The sequence below is a fragment of the Cervus elaphus genome, chromosome X, assembly GCF_910594005.1.
Source record: "Cervus elaphus chromosome X, mCerEla1.1, whole genome shotgun sequence".
Lineage (NCBI taxonomy): Eukaryota > Metazoa > Chordata > Mammalia > Artiodactyla > Cervidae > Cervus > Cervus elaphus.
Genome location: NC_057848.1, coordinates 157256526 through 157275785, shown reverse-complemented (window position 1 = coordinate 157275785; position 19260 = coordinate 157256526). Strand labels below are relative to the sequence as shown.

The following is a 19260-nucleotide window of genomic DNA, read 5'->3' as shown; positions in this document are numbered from 1 at the left end:
GAGTAGATGTCCAGGTAGAGTATATATCTTTAAAATAGGCTGCTCTTACTTTCCATGAAAAGACAAAGTGTTTAGAAAGACTGCTGTCAAAATTGGGTTGAAAATTGACACTTAAACAATAAACCAAATTAATTAGAAATCCCAGTAGTTAAGATAAGTGAAGAATTGCTGTCACTCACTTGCACAATCCCAGGCTTTCTCTTCTTGTAAAGTTATGAATACATTGGTATCCTTTATTGTCATTATAACGCACAGAATTATTCCTGTAGAATTAGTCCCTGACTTTCTACCGTCAAACGTTAGCTGACTGACCCTAGTCACACTGGCAGGGGGAAGGAGGTGACAGGGAAAGAGTCACAGTCAGCTTCTCTTTGATGCATCTTCTCACTGCTGCTCTTGAGGGGATTATAATGGAGCTCCCTGGCCCTCTGTCTAACTGGTGGGTCACTTGCCTTGAGTCTGTGAGCAGCTTGAGGTCACACCCCTTGTTTTAGTTTTTCTCTGTATCTCCAATACCTAACACTGATCCTGGCACATACAGAGTACTCTATAAATGTTGATTGGATTTGATTCAGTTGGTTTTCATTCCTTCCTTTTTTTAGGTGTTTCTTTTGAATCCTCTTTCTTTTTAACCCCTTATGGAAATAGTAGCTATTCTGTTAGATAATGTTTGAGTGCCATGACTATTCAGGAAGGAGACTGTTATTGTTACCCACCCCTCTCCCCCAGCACACACATATACATATATTCTTCCCCACATCATGTTTGCTGCACCCCCCCACCCCCCCACCCCCGCTGTGTTTTCAGCCCTGGATAATATGCCAAGTGACAGCTGAGTGGTCCTTCTCAGAGCTCCTGTCCCTGAGGCTTAGGTGATCACCATTCGCCCTTTTCTTGTACTGCTCCTCTGTTGCCTGTATAGTTAGTTTGCTCAGCTCAGCACACAACTGTTGACCTAACAAGGCAGAATCAATAACAGGGTCCAGAATTCACAAGTGAGATTAAGTCACAGGGCTCACTCTTACCCATCGGGTGCAGTACTGGTTATAAATGTTCAAGTCCTTTTTTTCATTCATTTGTACAGCACACAGCTTTATAGGTGCCTGACTTCCGGGCAGCGTCTCTCAATCCCTGAGTCTTTCTTGCAAGTTTTTCTCCCTTTGATTTCTCTGTTAATTTTCTGTGTGTGTATGTTTCAGTGTAGCTTCTCCCTCTCCCTTTTCTCTCTCTATCTCCCTCCCTCCCCCACTGGCACTCTTTCTTTCTCTCTGACTTCCTTTTGTGTCTTTATTTTTGTGATGCATGCACACTCACACTTTACTCCTAGCTTTCATCCTCTAATTCAAGGGTAATTTCTTTTTCTTTTTTGTTTTGGCCCCTGGAATCTTTTCCCACCTGGATCTTGACCCCACTGCCTCTCCATGGCTCCAGTTTGAGGATACTTTCCTCATTATTCCCCTTTCCCCAGACTCTAGTTTATCCAGTGCCTCTGAAGAGACCCTGCGTAGAGTCTTTGATTCATCAACTGTGATTTGGGGACACAAGGAATTGCAAACACCGAGCTTTTTGTCCTGCTCCTCCTTTTCTTTCAGTACTGTACCCCCATCGCCCCCGTACTCTCACTTTCATTTTATTGGACAGTCTTCTTCCTCCTAGGGCTGGTCTCTCAAGCCTTCACTTCCTCTCATACCAATATTAACATTCTTATAGTAACGCCTGTTCCCATCCTGAGGATGTGGTCATGATGAATGTGGGCCCCTTAAAGATTTCCTCAATTGGCAGAAAGCACTTTAACTACTGACCCTCAGCAGACCATTGAGATTTTGTTATACTTTAATTCTGATTAGTAAAAACTTCTTCCCGTTAACCTAACGGGTGCTGTGCTTCTAGGTTATGTGCAGACTCCAGTATGGAAGGACATGAGCTGTATCATAAGCATATAATGCTTTAACTTCTGGAAGTTACAAATCGTTAAAAATAGTATTACTGGTTAGATTAGATGCTCTCTGAGGTTTCTTTCAGGCTTCCATGATAGCTCAGTTTGGTAAAAAATCCGCCTGCAGTGCAGGAGACCCCAGTTCAATTCCTGGATTGGGAAGATCTGCTGGAGAAGGAATAGGCTACCCACTCCAGTATTCTTGGGCTTCCCTGGTGGCTCAGCTGGTAAAGAATCTGCCTGCAATGCAGGAGACCTGGGTTCAATCCCTGGGTTGGGAAGATCCCCTGGAAAAGGGAAAGACTACCCTCTTTCACTTCTAATAGTGGTACTTATGTGTTTCCAGCAACTACTTACACTGTTCTGCTATGTTTCCTAGAACCCTCACATAACTGAATGCTGTGGCCTGGAATTTAGTTAAGGGCAGTCTGTATTTAGACCCCATCCAAGGGTTTCATCTCCTTAATCTCAAAAGTACTTGTCATAAGAAACTTTGACCAAATAGGCCCAGTCTGTCATTAGGATGAGAGTGTTTTTCCCAGCACTACCGCATTGAGTTTAGGGAATCTTTAACATTTCACTATTTCATTCTCACTCATTCCATCATGTCTGAAGTTTTCTCACTTTCAAAATTGTTAACGCATTATTCTGAGTCCCAATACTAATTATTTTATTGGATGTGTTGTATTATGGAACTTTAACTTCAGAGCTTGAAAGTCTCAATGAGGTTTAAAATTGTAGTTCCTAATGAGTTTCAGGAACACTTGAGCCTACAGTACATGTTTTTACTTCCTTGGTATTTCCATTAACTTTTAGGCTAAACACTTTAAGAACGAATGACCCTTGCTCCTTCAAACAGTCATGGTTTTTACTTCTTGTTTTTTGTCTGTCTGTCTCTAAATTGTTTCCTTTGTGGGCTTTGATCTTGAGTTCTTGGCTTTTCAAATGAATTTTCTGTTCTGTAAACCTTTTTGTTATATTTTTAGTCCATGTTAGTTGTTGAAATTAAGAGAAATAACAACAAATCACCAATAATCGTATTACCCAGAAATAACTACTAAGATTTTTTTTTAAATTTCTCTCTGCTTTATAAAAAATTTGTGTATATATACACATATATGACTTTAAAAAATAAATAGTTGGGCTCATATAGAAAGTTTTGAATCAATCCTGCTGTTTTCGCTTAGTATTATAGTTGAAATATTCCTTCATATTAGTGAAAATTCTGTGACAATGTGATTTTAAAAATAGCTTCATGGTGTTTTCTATCATGTGGATCTGTAATAGATTATATAAATGTTTTCTGCCTTCACATAGATTTAATCAAGTAAAGGATGCTGGTTTGCTCATATTTTTTAGATGTTCTAGTAACTTCACTGTTCAGTCCTCTAAAACCATAAATATCAATGAATTCTGTCACCTTTAAAGTTTCTACTCTTGATTTTAGGGAATAGCTAATAGAAGGAATTCAGTCATTTGAGAAAATGGTTTTCCACAGTCATCTAGATGTTCAAATTCAAAATAGGGCCCATGGAATGTGCCTTTTTCAAGAATGACACCATTCCAGTTGTTTTTAAGACCATAAATTAAGTAACATAGGGCCTCTGTTAACATATAAGTAGTCAACTTCTTGGGGCCAGTGACTTGTTTGCTCTCTTTTAATATCTCCTATTTGTATTAAAGTACCTGGTGGTGTCAGTGATGCAAAGCTTAAAGTCATTATTTTAAGTCAGAAGCTTTTTTCCCAAAAGAGTGCTTTGTATTAATGCATTATCCTGTCTCTATTTTTTCTTACCTTATGTACTTTTTATTTAGTTTTAATATATAGATATAAAATTTTCATAAAGGAATTTTCCAGTTTCAGGCAATTTTTACTTTTATTTGTAAGGTTTCTGTAGCAGCATTGATTTTTTTTTTTTTTTTAATGTTCAGTACCTTGGTAAGCCACTAATAATGAACTTGTTAGGCTGGTTTTTAAAAGGTAAATGGAAAAATGAAGATACTGAAAATGTTTTTGTTTCCCTTGGAGGGATACAGAAAAGGCATCCTTCAAACGTGTGCTTTTCAGGCTCTCTAATCCTCAGGTTTTCAACAGCATGAAAATGGTCCTGTAGCATAGTTACAGATCATTTGTAATAATGTTCAAATTGCTAGTTCAAGTGAGCCTTTGCCAAAGGCTAATCATTAACCATGCTTCATGATATTCAGTTCCTTCTCTGCTTTTTAGAGGTTCTTTAACTATGTGCTTGATTCTTCATGGCTATTTGAACCTGGTGTCGTGCATTTTTAGTCTTCATTATATTTGTCATATAATGGTAGGGGAATGATTGAAAGATCAATATGATAAAAATGTCTTCCCATTTAGGAAAAGTCCTGAAAACATTAGTCATTCTGAACAACTCAAGGAAAAGGAAAAACAAGGTTTTTTCAGGTCAATGAAAAAGAAAAAGAAGAAATCTCAAACAGTAAGTAAATGGCCAATTTCTATTTACAATGGCATACGAGTCTACATTAGTCTGTGGGATCTTTACACTTTGTACATGGCAATCAAAGTGAATTATTTTCTTACTGATACTTGATATGCATATACTTTATATGTTTCTTTCTCAAATTCTATACAACTTCCTCCTCCCACAGAGCCTTTTCTAGATTCAACAGAACCTCTAGGAATAGGAGAAATTTAATTTGGATGAAAGAGAATGCTTTAACCCTCTTTCAGTAAACACCTTATCCATATGGATTTATATTCATGTAAAAGTTATGAACCTGCAGGATTTATTTCTCTCTGAGGGTTAAAAATACATGAAAATTTAGGAAATGGTTTTGGTTTGTGTTTAAATCTTAGAATTCTTAACTAACCATCATTCATTATTCTCCCCTGGCTGGTTATCTGATTCCCATGTTGACAAGTGCATTTCTGGGCTGCCTAGTCACAGACAGGAGCTAGCATTTGACATTTCAGGGCTTGCTTTAGTAGGAGGACATGTTTATCTTGTGATTGAACTGGGAAATGGAATGAGTCTCATCTCCTGAGAGTCCTCCACCTGAACCAAGGGCTGGCTGCATGAAAGCATGCATGTCATATCACTGAACCAGGCATGGATTCTGCTGATAGTGACTTGAGAACACATGGAGAAGCCAGGCCTCCAGGCCAGTGAGAACATCTTCACCACACGAGGCATGCTTTGGTTTATGACACCTTTGATACTAGACAGGGTTGAGTCGGCTATTTTTAATTATTTTGTTTCTGGTTTTACTTCATACATGATTGACTCTCACTTACTTAAAAAGGAAAAAGGCATAATCAAAATGACCTACTCAGATGGGCTTCATTGATTTCATCTTTTAACATGAATGGATTAGACTCAGTTTTTCTGAGGTCTGTTCCATTTTGAAAAGTCTAGGATTATGACTCAATGGTAAGTAATGGTGAGATAGATGATAGTAACAAAGAATATATTTGAAGTAAGGATTTAATAAAGGCCTTTCTAGATTACTGGGCTTCCCTGGTAGCTCAGATGGTAAAGCGTCTGCCTGCAATGCAGGAGACCTGGGTTCAATCCCTGGGTCAGGAAGATACCCTGGAGAAGGAAATGGCAACCCACTCCAGTAATCTTGCCTGGAAAATTCCATGCATGGAGGAGCCTGGTAGGCTATAGTCCATGGGGTCATTCATCTTACTTGTTTGTTAGATTTATGATGCCATTATAATATAAATATGAGCTCATTAGAAAAAAGGGTCAAAAAAATTGAGAAAAAAATGATAATTTCCAATCTTACCACCCTATCACAACTAGTATTAAGATTTTGGTGTATTTCCTCCTAGCTTTTTAGCCTGTGCATGTTTATGGAAAGAAGGTGGTTTTTTAGTTTGCTTTAAAAAATAGTAGTCATTCTAGTACAATTTTGTATTCTGACTTTCTAATAGTGTTTCTATCACACATACACACAGTATGTATGTTACTACACAGATTTTATTATCTTCATTTTAATGGCTTATAATATTTCTGAAATGTCCATTTAAAAAAAAAAGGCTGGCTACATTTCTAACTGAAACTCAAAGTAGAAGGTCCAATCAAGATGTCACTTAGTCACATATTAACTACATGTGTTGTTTAAACCAGATGAACAAAATAGACCTGATTTGAAGTAGTGAGGCTTAAAATATGTACAGTGCTAATAAAGCTTTTATTATCTGTGGAACATATTTATGCATCATGAATATTAAATTTAGATTACCTCCTCCTAACCACTATTGTTATTATTTATTGTTTTGGTTCTTAACCTCAGGCCCATAACCATTGTGGGGTTGATTAAATGGAAGTAGCAAGACACAGGAATTAAAGGTGTTTCTGTGTTATAGATTTAGCTTTTGATGTCTGCCTTAGACCAGCAGTAAACCTGTGGCTCACCATGGCATGAGTCAAGTGTGTACATGTTAACTGTTACTCAGGATCTAGTTCGAATTTTAGATGTTTAAATAGTGTAGGTTAGGGTACATAAGATATTTACTATTCTCTAGCATACTCTTCACTTGAACTTACTTGTTTCAGGGTTTCATACTTTTCATTTTTAATATGTAAAGTAACTGCAAATTATCTCTGCACAGGTCACAATGACTTAAGCCTTCCAAACCACAAGTTTTTTATACCTCTGCATTTTTTTAATTAAAATAGGAAAGAAAATGTTTTAAAGACTTTGATATCTAAAGTAAGATTTCCAAAGAGCACTCAGTGTAGTATTTCCTGGCAGACCACAGGCTCCTAAGCTTGATATTGTGGTAACTGCCTCCTTCAAATAAGCATTGGAACAGAATTAAATTCAACTTTTCTTCGGTCACTAGTTAGAACTCAGCAAAAGGAAACCTAGGTAAATGAACTCTGAAGGACTTAAAGCATTGTGGCCTTTGCACAGGATTGGACAAAATGGAAACCTGATACCCAGTGCACAGAGAGAAGTCTCTGGATCTTAAATCTAGTTTAACCCCCTTATTTTGCTGATATAGGAACTGCCCAGGCAAGTTGTGACCTGCCTGAAGTTGCAGTCAGTTTGGAGAGCCGGAGGTGGGTTCTCCTGGATAGCAGGCCCAGCTTAGTCCCTGCCAAGGTCCCACCGGGAGGCGTGGAGCGCCTCCTGCTGCTTATTCCTGAGAATGCTCTCTTTTTTTAATGTGAATTTTTTAATAAATATAATTGACTTACAATAATATATTAGTTTCAGGTGTATAGCATAGCGATTCAGTATTTTTGCAGTTTATACTGAATTAAAAGTTATTACAAGATAATGGCTAGAATTCTCTGTGCTATACAATATCCTTGTTGCTTCTCTATTTTATTTATTATTTTTTTCTAATTGGAGTATAGTTCATTGACAGTGTTGTGTTACTTTCTTCTGTAATAGCAAAGTGAATCAGTCATACATACACATATCTGAGGGCTCTCCTGTGGCCTCCTTAGCCACGTAAGTTAAACTCTTCACAGATCCCTATCTTGGGAACAGGAAAACCTTATGGGCTGTTTTTCTTGAATGTCTTCAGACACACCAGTAAAAGATGATCTGAACCTTCACAGACATTCTGGTGCTCTCACAATTGAAATATCCAAAACAGGGTAAAGTCATGCCAAAAAATCATTCAGTATTGTAAAGGAGCCTGCTTTGACTCAAGCAAATCTGGAAGCCGCCTTGGGAAATCTGGCTTCAGTTCCACATTCAGACAGTTACATAAGCCCTCAGAGCATATGGTGACTTTGCCAACTTGGTAATTGTACCCTAGTTAGTTAGTATCTCAACTGGTAATCATGCTTCAGTTTGAAGATTGAACTTTCTTTTTCTTTACTTTTGTGGCATATTCTGCATCATGCCAGCTATTTTCCATGGGGTGAATACTTCTCATAGTGTAGAGCAAGGCTTCTTCCTCAACAGTAGAATCCTGCAATATTGATACATTCCCCTTCCAAGTGATGTTTTCTGGTTTAAGAGTTGACCACATTCAAAAAGGTTTGCAGTATTTTTTTCTTTTTTCTAAATAGACATGTGGATTACATGAGATTATTTAGTTGCTTAAGTGATTGGGAAAAGATTGAAGTTCATTGATAGCCCTTTAAATATAATTCTTTATAACAGTCATATTTCTGATAATAAATTCTTAAAAGTCTTATAAGCTGAATGTGAATATATGTGTATAAGTCTCTAGAGACGTTCCTGCTATAGGTATTGATCCTGTCCAAAGGTTCTTTATACACATAGAAGTTTCTGCATGTCTTGAATTTACATTATTGGCATCTTCATGTCCAGGTGAGAAATGACACAAAACCTCTCTACATGCACACACAGCACAGAGATTCTTTCCGTGACTGTTAATATTTAACAATTTGAGGGCATCCAAGGGCTAGGATTTTCAATAAGAACACCTTTTTTTTTTCCTTGGCAATTAGTTTATTTGTATCTTATATTGCAGACAGATTCCACCAACGGGGAGAATCCAAGCATCAAGAAATCCCTCTTTCCTCTTTTTAATTCAAAGAATCATTTAAAGCATAGTTCTTCTTTGAAAAAGCTTCCTGTAGTCACTCCACCCATGGTACCCATTTTTACGTATGGTAGCCCTGAACTCTGCTCCAGTAAACTTGTTTTACTGATGACAACAGCATGTCTTTTATTTTCATGGGGTCATATTCTCTTTGTGCTAGTTAAGTACCTGAGCCAGTTCCATAAATTCACTGAGATATAAATTCTTTGACATTCTGGAATTTCTGAATCAGTTAAGGAGGTTGAAGCATAAAGGGCTATTAAACAACCAACTAGTGAAAGGCTAGTTTGGGTTGTCTCATTAGCCAGTTGTTGGCAGACAGTGTTCATGAAATCCCTTATTTCCTGTAAAGAATTCGATTAACATTTACAATTAACAAATGTCTTTTTGTTTGGCTCACAAAGTTTGTTAACACTTGGTTGGCAGTTTGTGTCTCTGAAACCAAGATAAATTGACCAAATTGAGTGAGCTTGCAGGCTCCATGAAAAAACAGCTTCTGTTAGTTGGTGATTTGCTCTTTCCTTGCCTGGCTCTAGCTTTTGCTGGTCACTTAGTTGAAGGCCAGGGCTTTTGCTTGGCATTTGGCGTTACTCTCCTGTGTTCACCAAAGTCGGTGAGTGGACCAATTGCATTTATCTGGAATTTGTGGCACAAATTTCCAGCATTTTCATAGTGTATAATGCTAGACCCAGATTTCCTGGGCATTGTCTTGGGAATATGATTCAAACCATACTTTCTCACTTCGCTATCCTTGAAAGCCTGCTAGACTTCTTTGGCACCACCAAACACAGTGTTTGGATCATTTTCCCAGCAGAAACACATTTTTGTTTTATTGAACTGGTTCATAACCTAACTGCAATATGGAATGAGGATACGACAGCAATTCCTGGTACAGCCCAATTTAACTGCTCTCTCTTACAGCGACTAAAACTAACAGCATGGGAATGCTTGAAGGGTTGAGGTTTAACAAAGCTGCATGACATCTGCCAATTTTTCCTACCGCAGGGAAAATTATTAAGAGGGCAGCAGACTTTAACTAGCATCACTTGCATTGTGAACATTGGGAAAGTTTTGATTTCTTTTTCTATCGAGTCTTTTCTTTGGAGGGGAGGGGATTGAGTTTTGGTTTGGTCGGATTTGCTTTCGTTCTCCTCTTGGGTGTGGCTGCGTATCCTAATGAGGCTTACCTGTGTGCTCATTGAATCCTTGTCCGTATTCTGCTCTAGGTGCCCAATTCTGACGGCCCTGATCTTCTGACATTACAGAAAGCCATTCACTCTGCTAGCACCCCGAGCAGCAGACCCAAGGAGTGGCGTCCTGAGAAGATCTCTGATCTACAGACCCAAGTGAGTGGTGCCTACATCACTCTTAGACTCTCAGACTCTCCAGTGACTGGTCTCTCCTGAAGAGAGGGCAGGGTTGAGAAATTTAGCCTTTCAATGTTACAGCAAGGCTGAGAGTCTCCCCAGAACATACCCTCAGTGATAGCCAGATGCATCTTAGGAGTCTGGATGAATCTTGCTTCAGTGACCCGTGTCCTAATGGGGAAAAAGGGAGCTTCTGTTAGTTTTCACCTGAGGGGAGAACTGAATAAGATACATCTCCAGCCCAGAAACACCCTGCAGCCTAGGAGAGAGAGAAAATCCACAGATAACAATAATTCATGGTAACAGTGAAGCGTGCTATAAAATGTGAGGGAGGGTAAGAGGAGGTAGCGTGAGCATTAAGGGTTTGTTAAAGGTGATAGCCTACAAACTGCACCTTGAAAGACAGATATAATACACTTTCTTGGAAGACTCTTTAAGCTTCTGAAATCTCTACTAGTTTTGATAGAAAACTGGCAAACATTCACATTAGGAACCACGTATTAGACAGTATGTGTAGTCACATTTCCCTGCATATGGCTTGTATGCCATAATTTCCCTGCCATACAAGCCAGATACTGAATCCATAAATTTTTCATGTAACTGAGGTCTTATCTCCTTGAAGCAAACTATTTTGATTGGAAATTTTAAAATATTGTATATCTTCAGTATTGCATAATAACATAATCTAACTTGTTTTCAATTGTATTCAGTATTTTATAAATCTCTTATTCCTCTGAACTGTGAGCTTTAGAGGCTATAAGGTTACTTGTGCCTATAAATGACCATGGATGTCTGTGCTTTGGAGGAGGAGGTTCTGTTTTTATAAGTTGGTTGTTTACTTTCTCTAACTATAAGCTGTTACTTAGAGCTGCTGACAAGAGCTCCCTAAATTTCTATCGTATTTGCCCAACCATTTATATTTTCTGCTTGTAATGTATGTAGGCTCGGGGGAGGGGTGCAGTGGTGGTGAAGAGACTAGGGAACCAGATACCCTAGTTATTGGATGTGTATCCAACCTAAAAGCACAAGGCTCTGAGTGATGTCCTATTCCTAGTTTATTTTAAAAGAGAGAGAGTGAGAGAGAGTACAGGGCTTTAGAACCTTCTTTGTATGACCACTTCTTTGGCCAGGAAACTTTTCAGGTAACTTTATATTTCTGTTTGAACTATTGTGATTGTTCGATAGAAACGTCATCAAGGCTGTAAAAATCACCACAAATCTCATTGCATTATCATACCAATTCATGAAAAAATGACAGAAGACACACTTGAGCACTTAAGAGTTTGTGTGTACTATGCCACCCACCATGGACATCACAGAAGGTTTCTGGACAGACTCCTGAATGGCCGTGGGGAGGACAATTTCCCAGGAGCGACTGACTTCTCCTTGAGTCAGTGCTCAAGCAGTAGCCCCTGGATTTCAGTGCCGTCTTCCCTTGAATCTTTAGTGTGTCTTGAGATTATCAACCTTCTGCTTGGCTTAAGGCCTTTGAGGAATGACAGCCAGAGATGCTTGTGGCCCATTTGTCAGGTTCTGTGGTGAAGGCCGTGAATGTCAGGGTGCTTTCCCATGCCTCTTCTGGTGGTGACCTTGTCACGTCTGACAAAAGGGAGAGGAGGACCCTTCCTCCTGCCTTGAAGTTCCCCTCCCAGTGCAGCACCCCCTGGGGCCTCAGCCCCAAGCACACAACGGACAGGCTGTTAGGAATTAAAACCCTCCCGTGAGTGAACTGTGTTTTAGAGTCTATAGGGCTTGTGCTCATTTCTCTGTGCTTGGCATTTTTAGTGCCCATACCTTACCTCCACCTCAAAACATAATGAAAACCAAAACAAGTTAGAGAGCAGAAAGGGACCATTGGGATTTTGCAATGCCAAGGGAAAGGGGAAATTGAGGAGATAAGAAGAAAGGGGGATACACAATTTTTAGCAGAGTTATGTTGCTGCCTATTGAGACGTTACGTTTTTTCAGTGACTCTTGCAGGTAGATATGGTCAAATGGCTGACTTTTTGCAGGTGAAACCTAAGCAGCAGCTTTCTGTGGAGCTGTTGGGAAGGAAGTCTTCTGCAAAGGGAGACGCATATCCCTTCTTTCCCTTCTTCTTGCTGGTTGGTGCAGGAGATTCCCCCCTTCCTCCCATAAAGATGGGGTGCAGCCAGATACAAGGTGCCTAAGCCTTGGATCATTCACCACACCAGCTCTAGATTTCTTCTACATTTCTAAGCTTTTTCGTTAAAGAAAAATAACTTCCATCTTTTCTGAAGAAGAACAAAAGCACAGATAAGTCTGGACTGGCCCCTCTTCCCCTACACGCACCCTCCCTAACTCCACACAGTCATCTCAGATCTGCACTCCATTTCCTCCCACCTTTCAGGTCTACTCTAACTTAAACCCTACATGCACCCTCATCTTTTCTTTCAGAGCCAGCCATTAAAATCACTGCGCAAGCTGTTACATCTCTCTTCAGCCTCAAATCACCCGGCTTCCTCAGACCCCCGCTTCCAGCCCTTAACAACTCAACAAGCCAAAAATTCCTTCTCAGAAATTCGGATTCACCCTCTGAGCCAGGCCTCTGGCGGGAGCAGTAACATCCGGCAGGAGCCAACACCAAAGGGCAGGCCGGCCCTCCAGCTGCCAGGTCAGATGGACCCTGGTTGGCACGTGTCCTCTGTGACCCGGAGTGCCACAGAGGGGCCTTCCTACTCTGAACAGCTGGGTGCCAAGAGTGGGCCAAATGGGCACCCTTATAACAGAACAAATCGGTCCAGAATGCCAAATCTGAATGATTTAAAAGAGACAGCCTTGTAATGTGTGCTGGAGAAGGGGGGTGGGGGTGGGAGGGACAGGGACAATCCAGTTAGAAGGGGAGGGGTGGGTGGGGTGGGTGGGGGAATGGGCGGGGCCAGAGTGGTAAGCCAGTATTTTCAGCTTTATGAAGGTGTGTGCAATATTGTATGTGTGGGGCCAGCTGGCTCCCCACGGCCACAAATGCTAGTCAGGGATCTTAGAGCCACAGGAGTTCCTTAGGGATCACCAGTCCCCACGAGTCTTGTGTGAGAATGCATAGCGTGCCATTGAGGAAGAAGACATTCTTGCCAGGTTCTCCCCCTTACGTTCCAGCTTTAGTGCAATTGCCGTTGAACTTGGGAAAGCCAGGATGTGTTCTGGCACTGCAAGTGATAGAAAAATAGGTGTTGACTGATATCCTTACCACAGATTTGTTTCCACCTAGACTAAATGTGGGGTTTGTTGTAATCCAAGAGTATCCCTTTGAAGGGTTAGCGGATGACCTAACTGTATGTCTTAAATTGTTTTCTAAACTTCCATATTTGATAGGGTTTGTAACATTTATTTATAATTAATTAATATTGTACTGTTATAATCATTCCTTTTCTGTTAAATGTAAAGTTACTTTGAGCTGTTTGGAACATTGTGAAGCAGTGGGACAGCTACAGTAGTTTCTATAAAAACTAAACAGTAACATTTATATATTGCATCAGGAGTATTTTATTCTATATATAAATATATATATGATAAATATCTGTCTGTTTTATAAATATAATCATTTAAGAAAGTATCGTTATGACACTATCTGCCATATTTTTATACATTTGTGATATGAAGTGAGTATTATACTTCTAATCAAGGGAGTTGAAATTGTGGCTGCACGGGAGTGTGATGGTAGGAAGCTTGCTCAACTTTGAGACCCCAGCAGCAGCTTTTAGACACGATCCTTGGTAGCAGATGAGATGCAGCAGCTCCTCCCAAACCTGCAGGGGAAGAAAGTTGGCTAAGCCAGTAAGAACTCCAGCAGGCCTATCTCCGTCCTCACACACTTGGCTCCTGTTCATGTCCAGGGACATTCCTTGCACCTGAGGGGAGAACAGATCCAGGGTTACTCATGGGACTTTGTAGAGAAAATGTACTCTTCTACTTCCATTAGTGTAGAGCGTAGACCAAAGATTTGCCAGTGAACATTCCTAGTTGTGAGGTTGTTAGAGGTATCGATCTGCAGATCTTGCAAACCAGCTCTATGCTCCTGAATCCCGCGTGCTGTACTGGAGACTTGCGGCTGGTAGGATGGGAGATACCTGTGTGGCACTTCGGTTTCTAAATGGTTTTTTTTTTGTTATCGCTCTTTCCAATATATTTAGAAGGCTCCTGAAGCAATTCCAGATGTAGAGAAAATGGCTGTACTCATCTTCCTGGGACGGTCCATTTATAACAAGGTTATCATGTACATCAGTAGACACACGAACACATGTGGCCAGAATAGGACTTATCTTTCCCTCCTTTGATCTCCTTCAACTCCCAAGTTATTCCCAAGTATCATCAAGGCCTTTATCCAAAAGGGGCATAGCCCCATGTCCCTGGGCCATCCTTGACAGAAATCCCCTCAACACTGTCATTCATCAAGTGTATTAGATTTTCGGAAATAGTCTCTTAGCAATAATATTTTTAAAGATCCCCTCCCACCCCTCAAAGAGATATTGTCAGTATTTATTACTTGCCCCAGGATTGTGAGAGTATCAGCCCCTGAATCAAGTCAGCTATAATCGAAATGTGCTGAGTTACTGTTCCCCCTCCCCTAAGATGTTAAGAATCATAGCTCTGATGATTATGAAGATTATAAAGAAAAAGGTCTTAGTTTCTTTGAAGCTTAAACTGTGTGCATATTGCATTTTTATATAACTACTATAATGATGTGTATTGATTATATATAGAGGTCATTTTAAGGTGCTTTTAATTTAATAAGTGTAATAGGCACTAAAATGAAACTCAACTGGGTACTATCATTGAAACAATTTGATTCTAACCAATAGTTTGCATGCTCTTCGATTCTTTTTATATCTGACTGCTTTCACCAGTTCAGTGCTGTCTGAGTAGCTCTGAATTCTGGCTTTTTCCAGGCAGCTGCTCAGTTATATAGTGACGTGGACCCTTAGCAGTTTTTGCCTGGATACTAATGACTCTAAAAGGGTGTGTAACTCTTCTTTTTTAAACTCGATCTGTACCTTGTATCCCCCTTGCAAACCAGAAACTCCATTTTTTCCTCTGGAAAGACTTCTCACTGTGCTGTGCGCTTAGAAACTGCGCAGTCACATTGCCATGCTGTGGCATTTGAGGCTCGTTGTCACCTAGGGGCTGGTTTCCCATGTTTTCATCCTTGCTAACACTGGGATCTCAGATGTTTGCAGAACATTTATATTCTGATGGTTCTTCAAAGAAGGGCTAGAATAATTGCCTTCTACCTAGAGCAAAGTAAACCTAACTGATGAAGAGTCAATACATACTTTTCGTACATTCCCAGATTTGAGCCAGAAAATATCTACAATGTTTTCAACTAGTATTTTTGAGGTAGCTCTTTTATCCTCTTCTCAGCTTTTGTCCATTCTGACTTTCATTAACCTCAGTAAGCTGTAAATGAACTCCAATCCACATTTCTAGCATGCATGATTCTCTTCCTGCTTGCAGAGGGGAATTATAAAGTTTTCTCTCAAATCTAATGGGCCCTCTCTTAGCTTTTAACTCATTTTCCTCCGGTTGATGAATTATTGGCCTCACAAAGATTGCCATCTGTGATGAGATTAAGGACTTACAAGTCTCAAAAGTCTGCATTTTCTTTAGGAAGGGAAGTTTATGGCATCCATGTTCTATTATCTGCCCTAACTTCCTAAAAGATTAAAAGGTCAAATGAAGGCTTATGAATTGCTTTATTTTATGAAAGTGTCACTGATCTTTTGCAAAGAAACTGCTTCGCTGTTTTTCTACCTTTGCTTTACTGCCATCCTTGTTATTCTTCTCAGAAGTTCTGAATGAACTTTTACTGAACCTTGTTTGGTCTCAGTCAGAGGTTTAGCCTCTCCAGAGCCCAAGACAACAAGTGCTCCATGCTGAGGGGCTCAAGTGAGTTATCTCTACAGCAGCGATTCTCAACCAGGGCCAGTTTTGCCTCCTGGGGACATTTGGCAACGGCCAGAGACATATTTGATTGTCACAACTGGGGGTGGTGGTGTGCTACTGGGATCCAGTAGGTAGAAGCCAGGGATGCTGTAAACATCTTGTGTGCACAGGACCCCCCCACCGACACACACAGACAGAGAATGATTCAACCCCAAATGTCAATAGCGGTTAGGTTGAGACCCCCTGCTCTCCTGAATTCCAAGCCCACCCACCCGCAGAACTTGGCTCAGCCCTGGTTCTCTGCAGGCTACAAGACTACAGGTATGAATTCTTTAGCGTTGCATTCTCTTAAAGAGTCTTCTACCACCATTCTCGAATCCCTGGAATCCTATTGTTCGTTTCCATTATCTTGGGCCTGCTAAAAGGTGCATCTTTTGGGAAGAGACCAGAGTCACTTCATAGGTGTTTGAGAACTTAAATTCTAGGTCAGCATCCTTAGAAAATCTTTCACAGAGCCATGAAGCTTATAGTTAAGAAGCAAGCAGCAGCCTGGCAGATTGGCATGATTTTTACCAACTGCTCAAAGGCATACGTGGCTTTAGCTGTGTCTCCCACAAGAAAATGTCTTTGTTTTCTATTCAAGTCATCTAATAACTCTTTACAAAGATTGGCATATGACAGACCAATTAGAAACAAAAAACTCTTAGTTGGTGGTCATAATGTGGCTGTTATAAGAGTATTTGTGCCGTATGCTTTGGTTAAATCTGTTTTAAAACATACTTTTTAAGATTCACCATATGCAGTTGTACTTTAATTCTAAGCTCAGATTTATGCTGGTTAGTTTCTAGTCACGTCATGTATTATAAAGTACCTTGTGGTGTAGAGTTAGCCAGTTTAGCATGTTCCTAACCTGAAAATTAGTGGGCTTTGCTACGAAATGCTATCCCATTTTCCCTTCCCTGCACCTCTTAGTTAACGTCATAGTACCCTCACTTCTTAAACTAGTTTTTAGAGTAAATAAGGAAAAAAGCCATTTATTTTCTTGTAGCTATGTATGAGAATGACTCATAAGTATGCAACTTTTTTTCAAGGCCAGAAGATTACTTTTCAAGTATGTAGAAGGCTCTGTCCATTTCTGTTCACCTAGGTCCTGGTGGTGATTCAACTTTTAGCAAGAGCAATGGCTCATTGCAACTTATTCCTAGAGCTCAGCTGGGACTCAGAAACCTGCATATTCTCTCCCGGTCAGAACATTTTTTCTGGAGAGCACTGCTTTTATATCTAGAAGTTTGTTACCTCCTGCATTATAGTAGGACATTGAGCTCCATGCGAGCACTAAGATCCACAGACTCGTGCTTTTGTGAACTGGGAATGTGTTATGATACACTGAACCAAGTCAGAAAATAATGAAATATTTCCTTGCCTCCTTCAGTTCATCACTAATAAAGTGTGTAGGCAGAGAAAACTAATTTGCAGTTTAAAAAAATGGTTTCTTTAAAAGGGGCTGCAGAAACGACAGTACAAATGTTGTTAAATGTCCTGTCGCTAATCCCCAGGGTCAGAATCTCACAAGAACGTTCTCTTAGAGACTTAAAGGGCCAACTTACAAAATAAAAACTTGTAAGTGGTTCTGATTTCTTCCTTTTGCATCTTGACCAGCTGAGATGCAGAATATCTTGAGGTCTGATTCAGCTGGGTGAAAAATACTGTCTTAGAAACCACGAGTAAATGCAAGAAAGTGAATCCATGACAGGATGAGTCTGACGTCTTTCTGTATACACACAATGTGATAGTAGTAAAGTGGCTAGAAAACTGTGGGCCTGCTGCCCTATTCTATTCTATTTCTTCTTTTTTAACTGAATGTACTATAAACAGTCATAGAATTTTGTGCCAAGTCAGTTACTACATCAATATTCATTTCCCATAGTGCTTTGTTAATACATCAGCATTTGGCCTGGTCCTGACTCTACCTTTCTCCACTCCAGGCACTGACCCACCTTTCTATGTATTTCCTATAGGCTATTAAATATAATCACGACCTGCCTTGTGCTTTCATTCACTGTTTACTCCCAAGTTTGAGGGAGGTTTGTCTTTTATTTTGCCAGAAAAAATTTGTAATAGTCTACACGTTGGATTTCTAGGGCCAGAGAACTACAGCAGTAAAACTGGTATCTCTTCTAAGGCCCTTCATTACCCACAAGGTTAAGCTCTCTGAACCCCATTTGATCCTTGGGTTGTATTTTGATCTTCCTTTGGAATCTTAAAAATCGGTCTCCATGTTGTATGCAGATTAGAAGTTGCCTTGTTCGCTACTCTTCCAGCGCAGAGTATCAGGGAGAAAGAGGCCTTATCTGTTCCTCCATCCCCTCCATTTTGACAGACTGCTAAGAATTCCTCAGGACTTCCTTTGGTTTGGGATTTTACATTCCCAAAAGCCTGATGTGATTCATTTCAGGCATAGACAAGTTTGTCCCAGTGCTCTGCTTCAGGGCTAATCAGACAAAACCCAGGAATAGAAAAGGTAGATGCCTTGACTTTTGTCCCCATTGGGGGATTAAAGTATTTATTGCCAGAGTTGTCAAAAGCTCCAGTTATAACACATTCATTTTCAAGGGAAAGAAAAAAAAATGATGCTTTTCCTTCTGGAGAACTTTTTAAGTTCTCCACAGCTTAGATTTTCCAAAATGGAAAGTAAAGCTTGTATAAAATCTGTTTTCACTAGAAGTATTAATATACAATTGATTATAGTCAACTCGGTCCATTTCCCTCTCCTTGTTTCCTCCTTGGTCACTGATTGAGTCAGGCTGGAGGGGTAATGCTGTGATTGTAAGAAGTAAATTCTCATGTAAATGTGGATTGATCAACAGAAACAAACCAAACAAAATAGTTGCCCCTAATTCCTATCTCCAAGAATTGCTTTGTGCCATTTGAATTCAGGTAGTTATTCTGTATATATTTAGAAGACTATTCTGAGCTTCTTCAATCTCTAGGAAGTTTGAAGGTGGTATCTGGGAAGACACAGGGCAGGGAGACTTTGAAAACCCTGCTTGTGCCTGAAAACAAAAATAGGGATAAGCCAGAGTGATGTAACATCTAAATTTGTGGTAGATGAAGAATCAGTTGAAATTCTTAATTGCACAGACTTTATAATCCATAATAAAAAGTGTAATTCCATACTTTGTACTGTGGCAAGGGTGTGACGTGGTGTTAACCTTTTTAATTTTTGAATCCAAGCTGAATTTAAAGTATTGAATATTTAAATTCCTCACAAGCTAATTATGAACCATTTGTAAAGTGTTTATATAACTCTTTGTATCATGTGTTGGTACATCTTATCAAGTTTTTTCTGGCATGTATTCCATTCTAAACTTCTGTAAAATTTCTATTGTTGCTGTAAATATTATACAAATATCTATTCCGTGGTAACCTTAATTATCAGCATGAAATGGTTAATTTTTACTGAGCACAATGTATTTTTGAATGGACCTTCCCAAATGTCTTTAATAAAATGCAGATTTTGCACTGAC

General features: G+C 39.7%; 1 protein-coding gene across 3 annotated transcripts in view; it reads left to right on the top strand.

Moving 5' to 3' along the window:
- Window positions 1-19260, top strand: part of CDKL5 (cyclin dependent kinase like 5) — a 174211-nt gene extending 154951 nt beyond the window's left edge. For 2 of the 3 annotated variants that reach the window (XM_043895530.1, XM_043895531.1), the window contains 4 exons: window positions 4302-4401; window positions 8394-8516; window positions 9692-9811; window positions 12251-19260. In XM_043895530.1, the coding sequence (XP_043751465.1) occupies window positions 4302-4401; window positions 8394-8516; window positions 9692-9811; window positions 12251-12637 (730 nt within the window). In that variant the 3' untranslated portion in view covers window positions 12638-19260. The remainder of the gene's footprint in view (window positions 1-4301; window positions 4402-8393; window positions 8517-9691; window positions 9812-12250) is intronic. The other variant, XM_043895532.1, reaches the window with a different exon arrangement.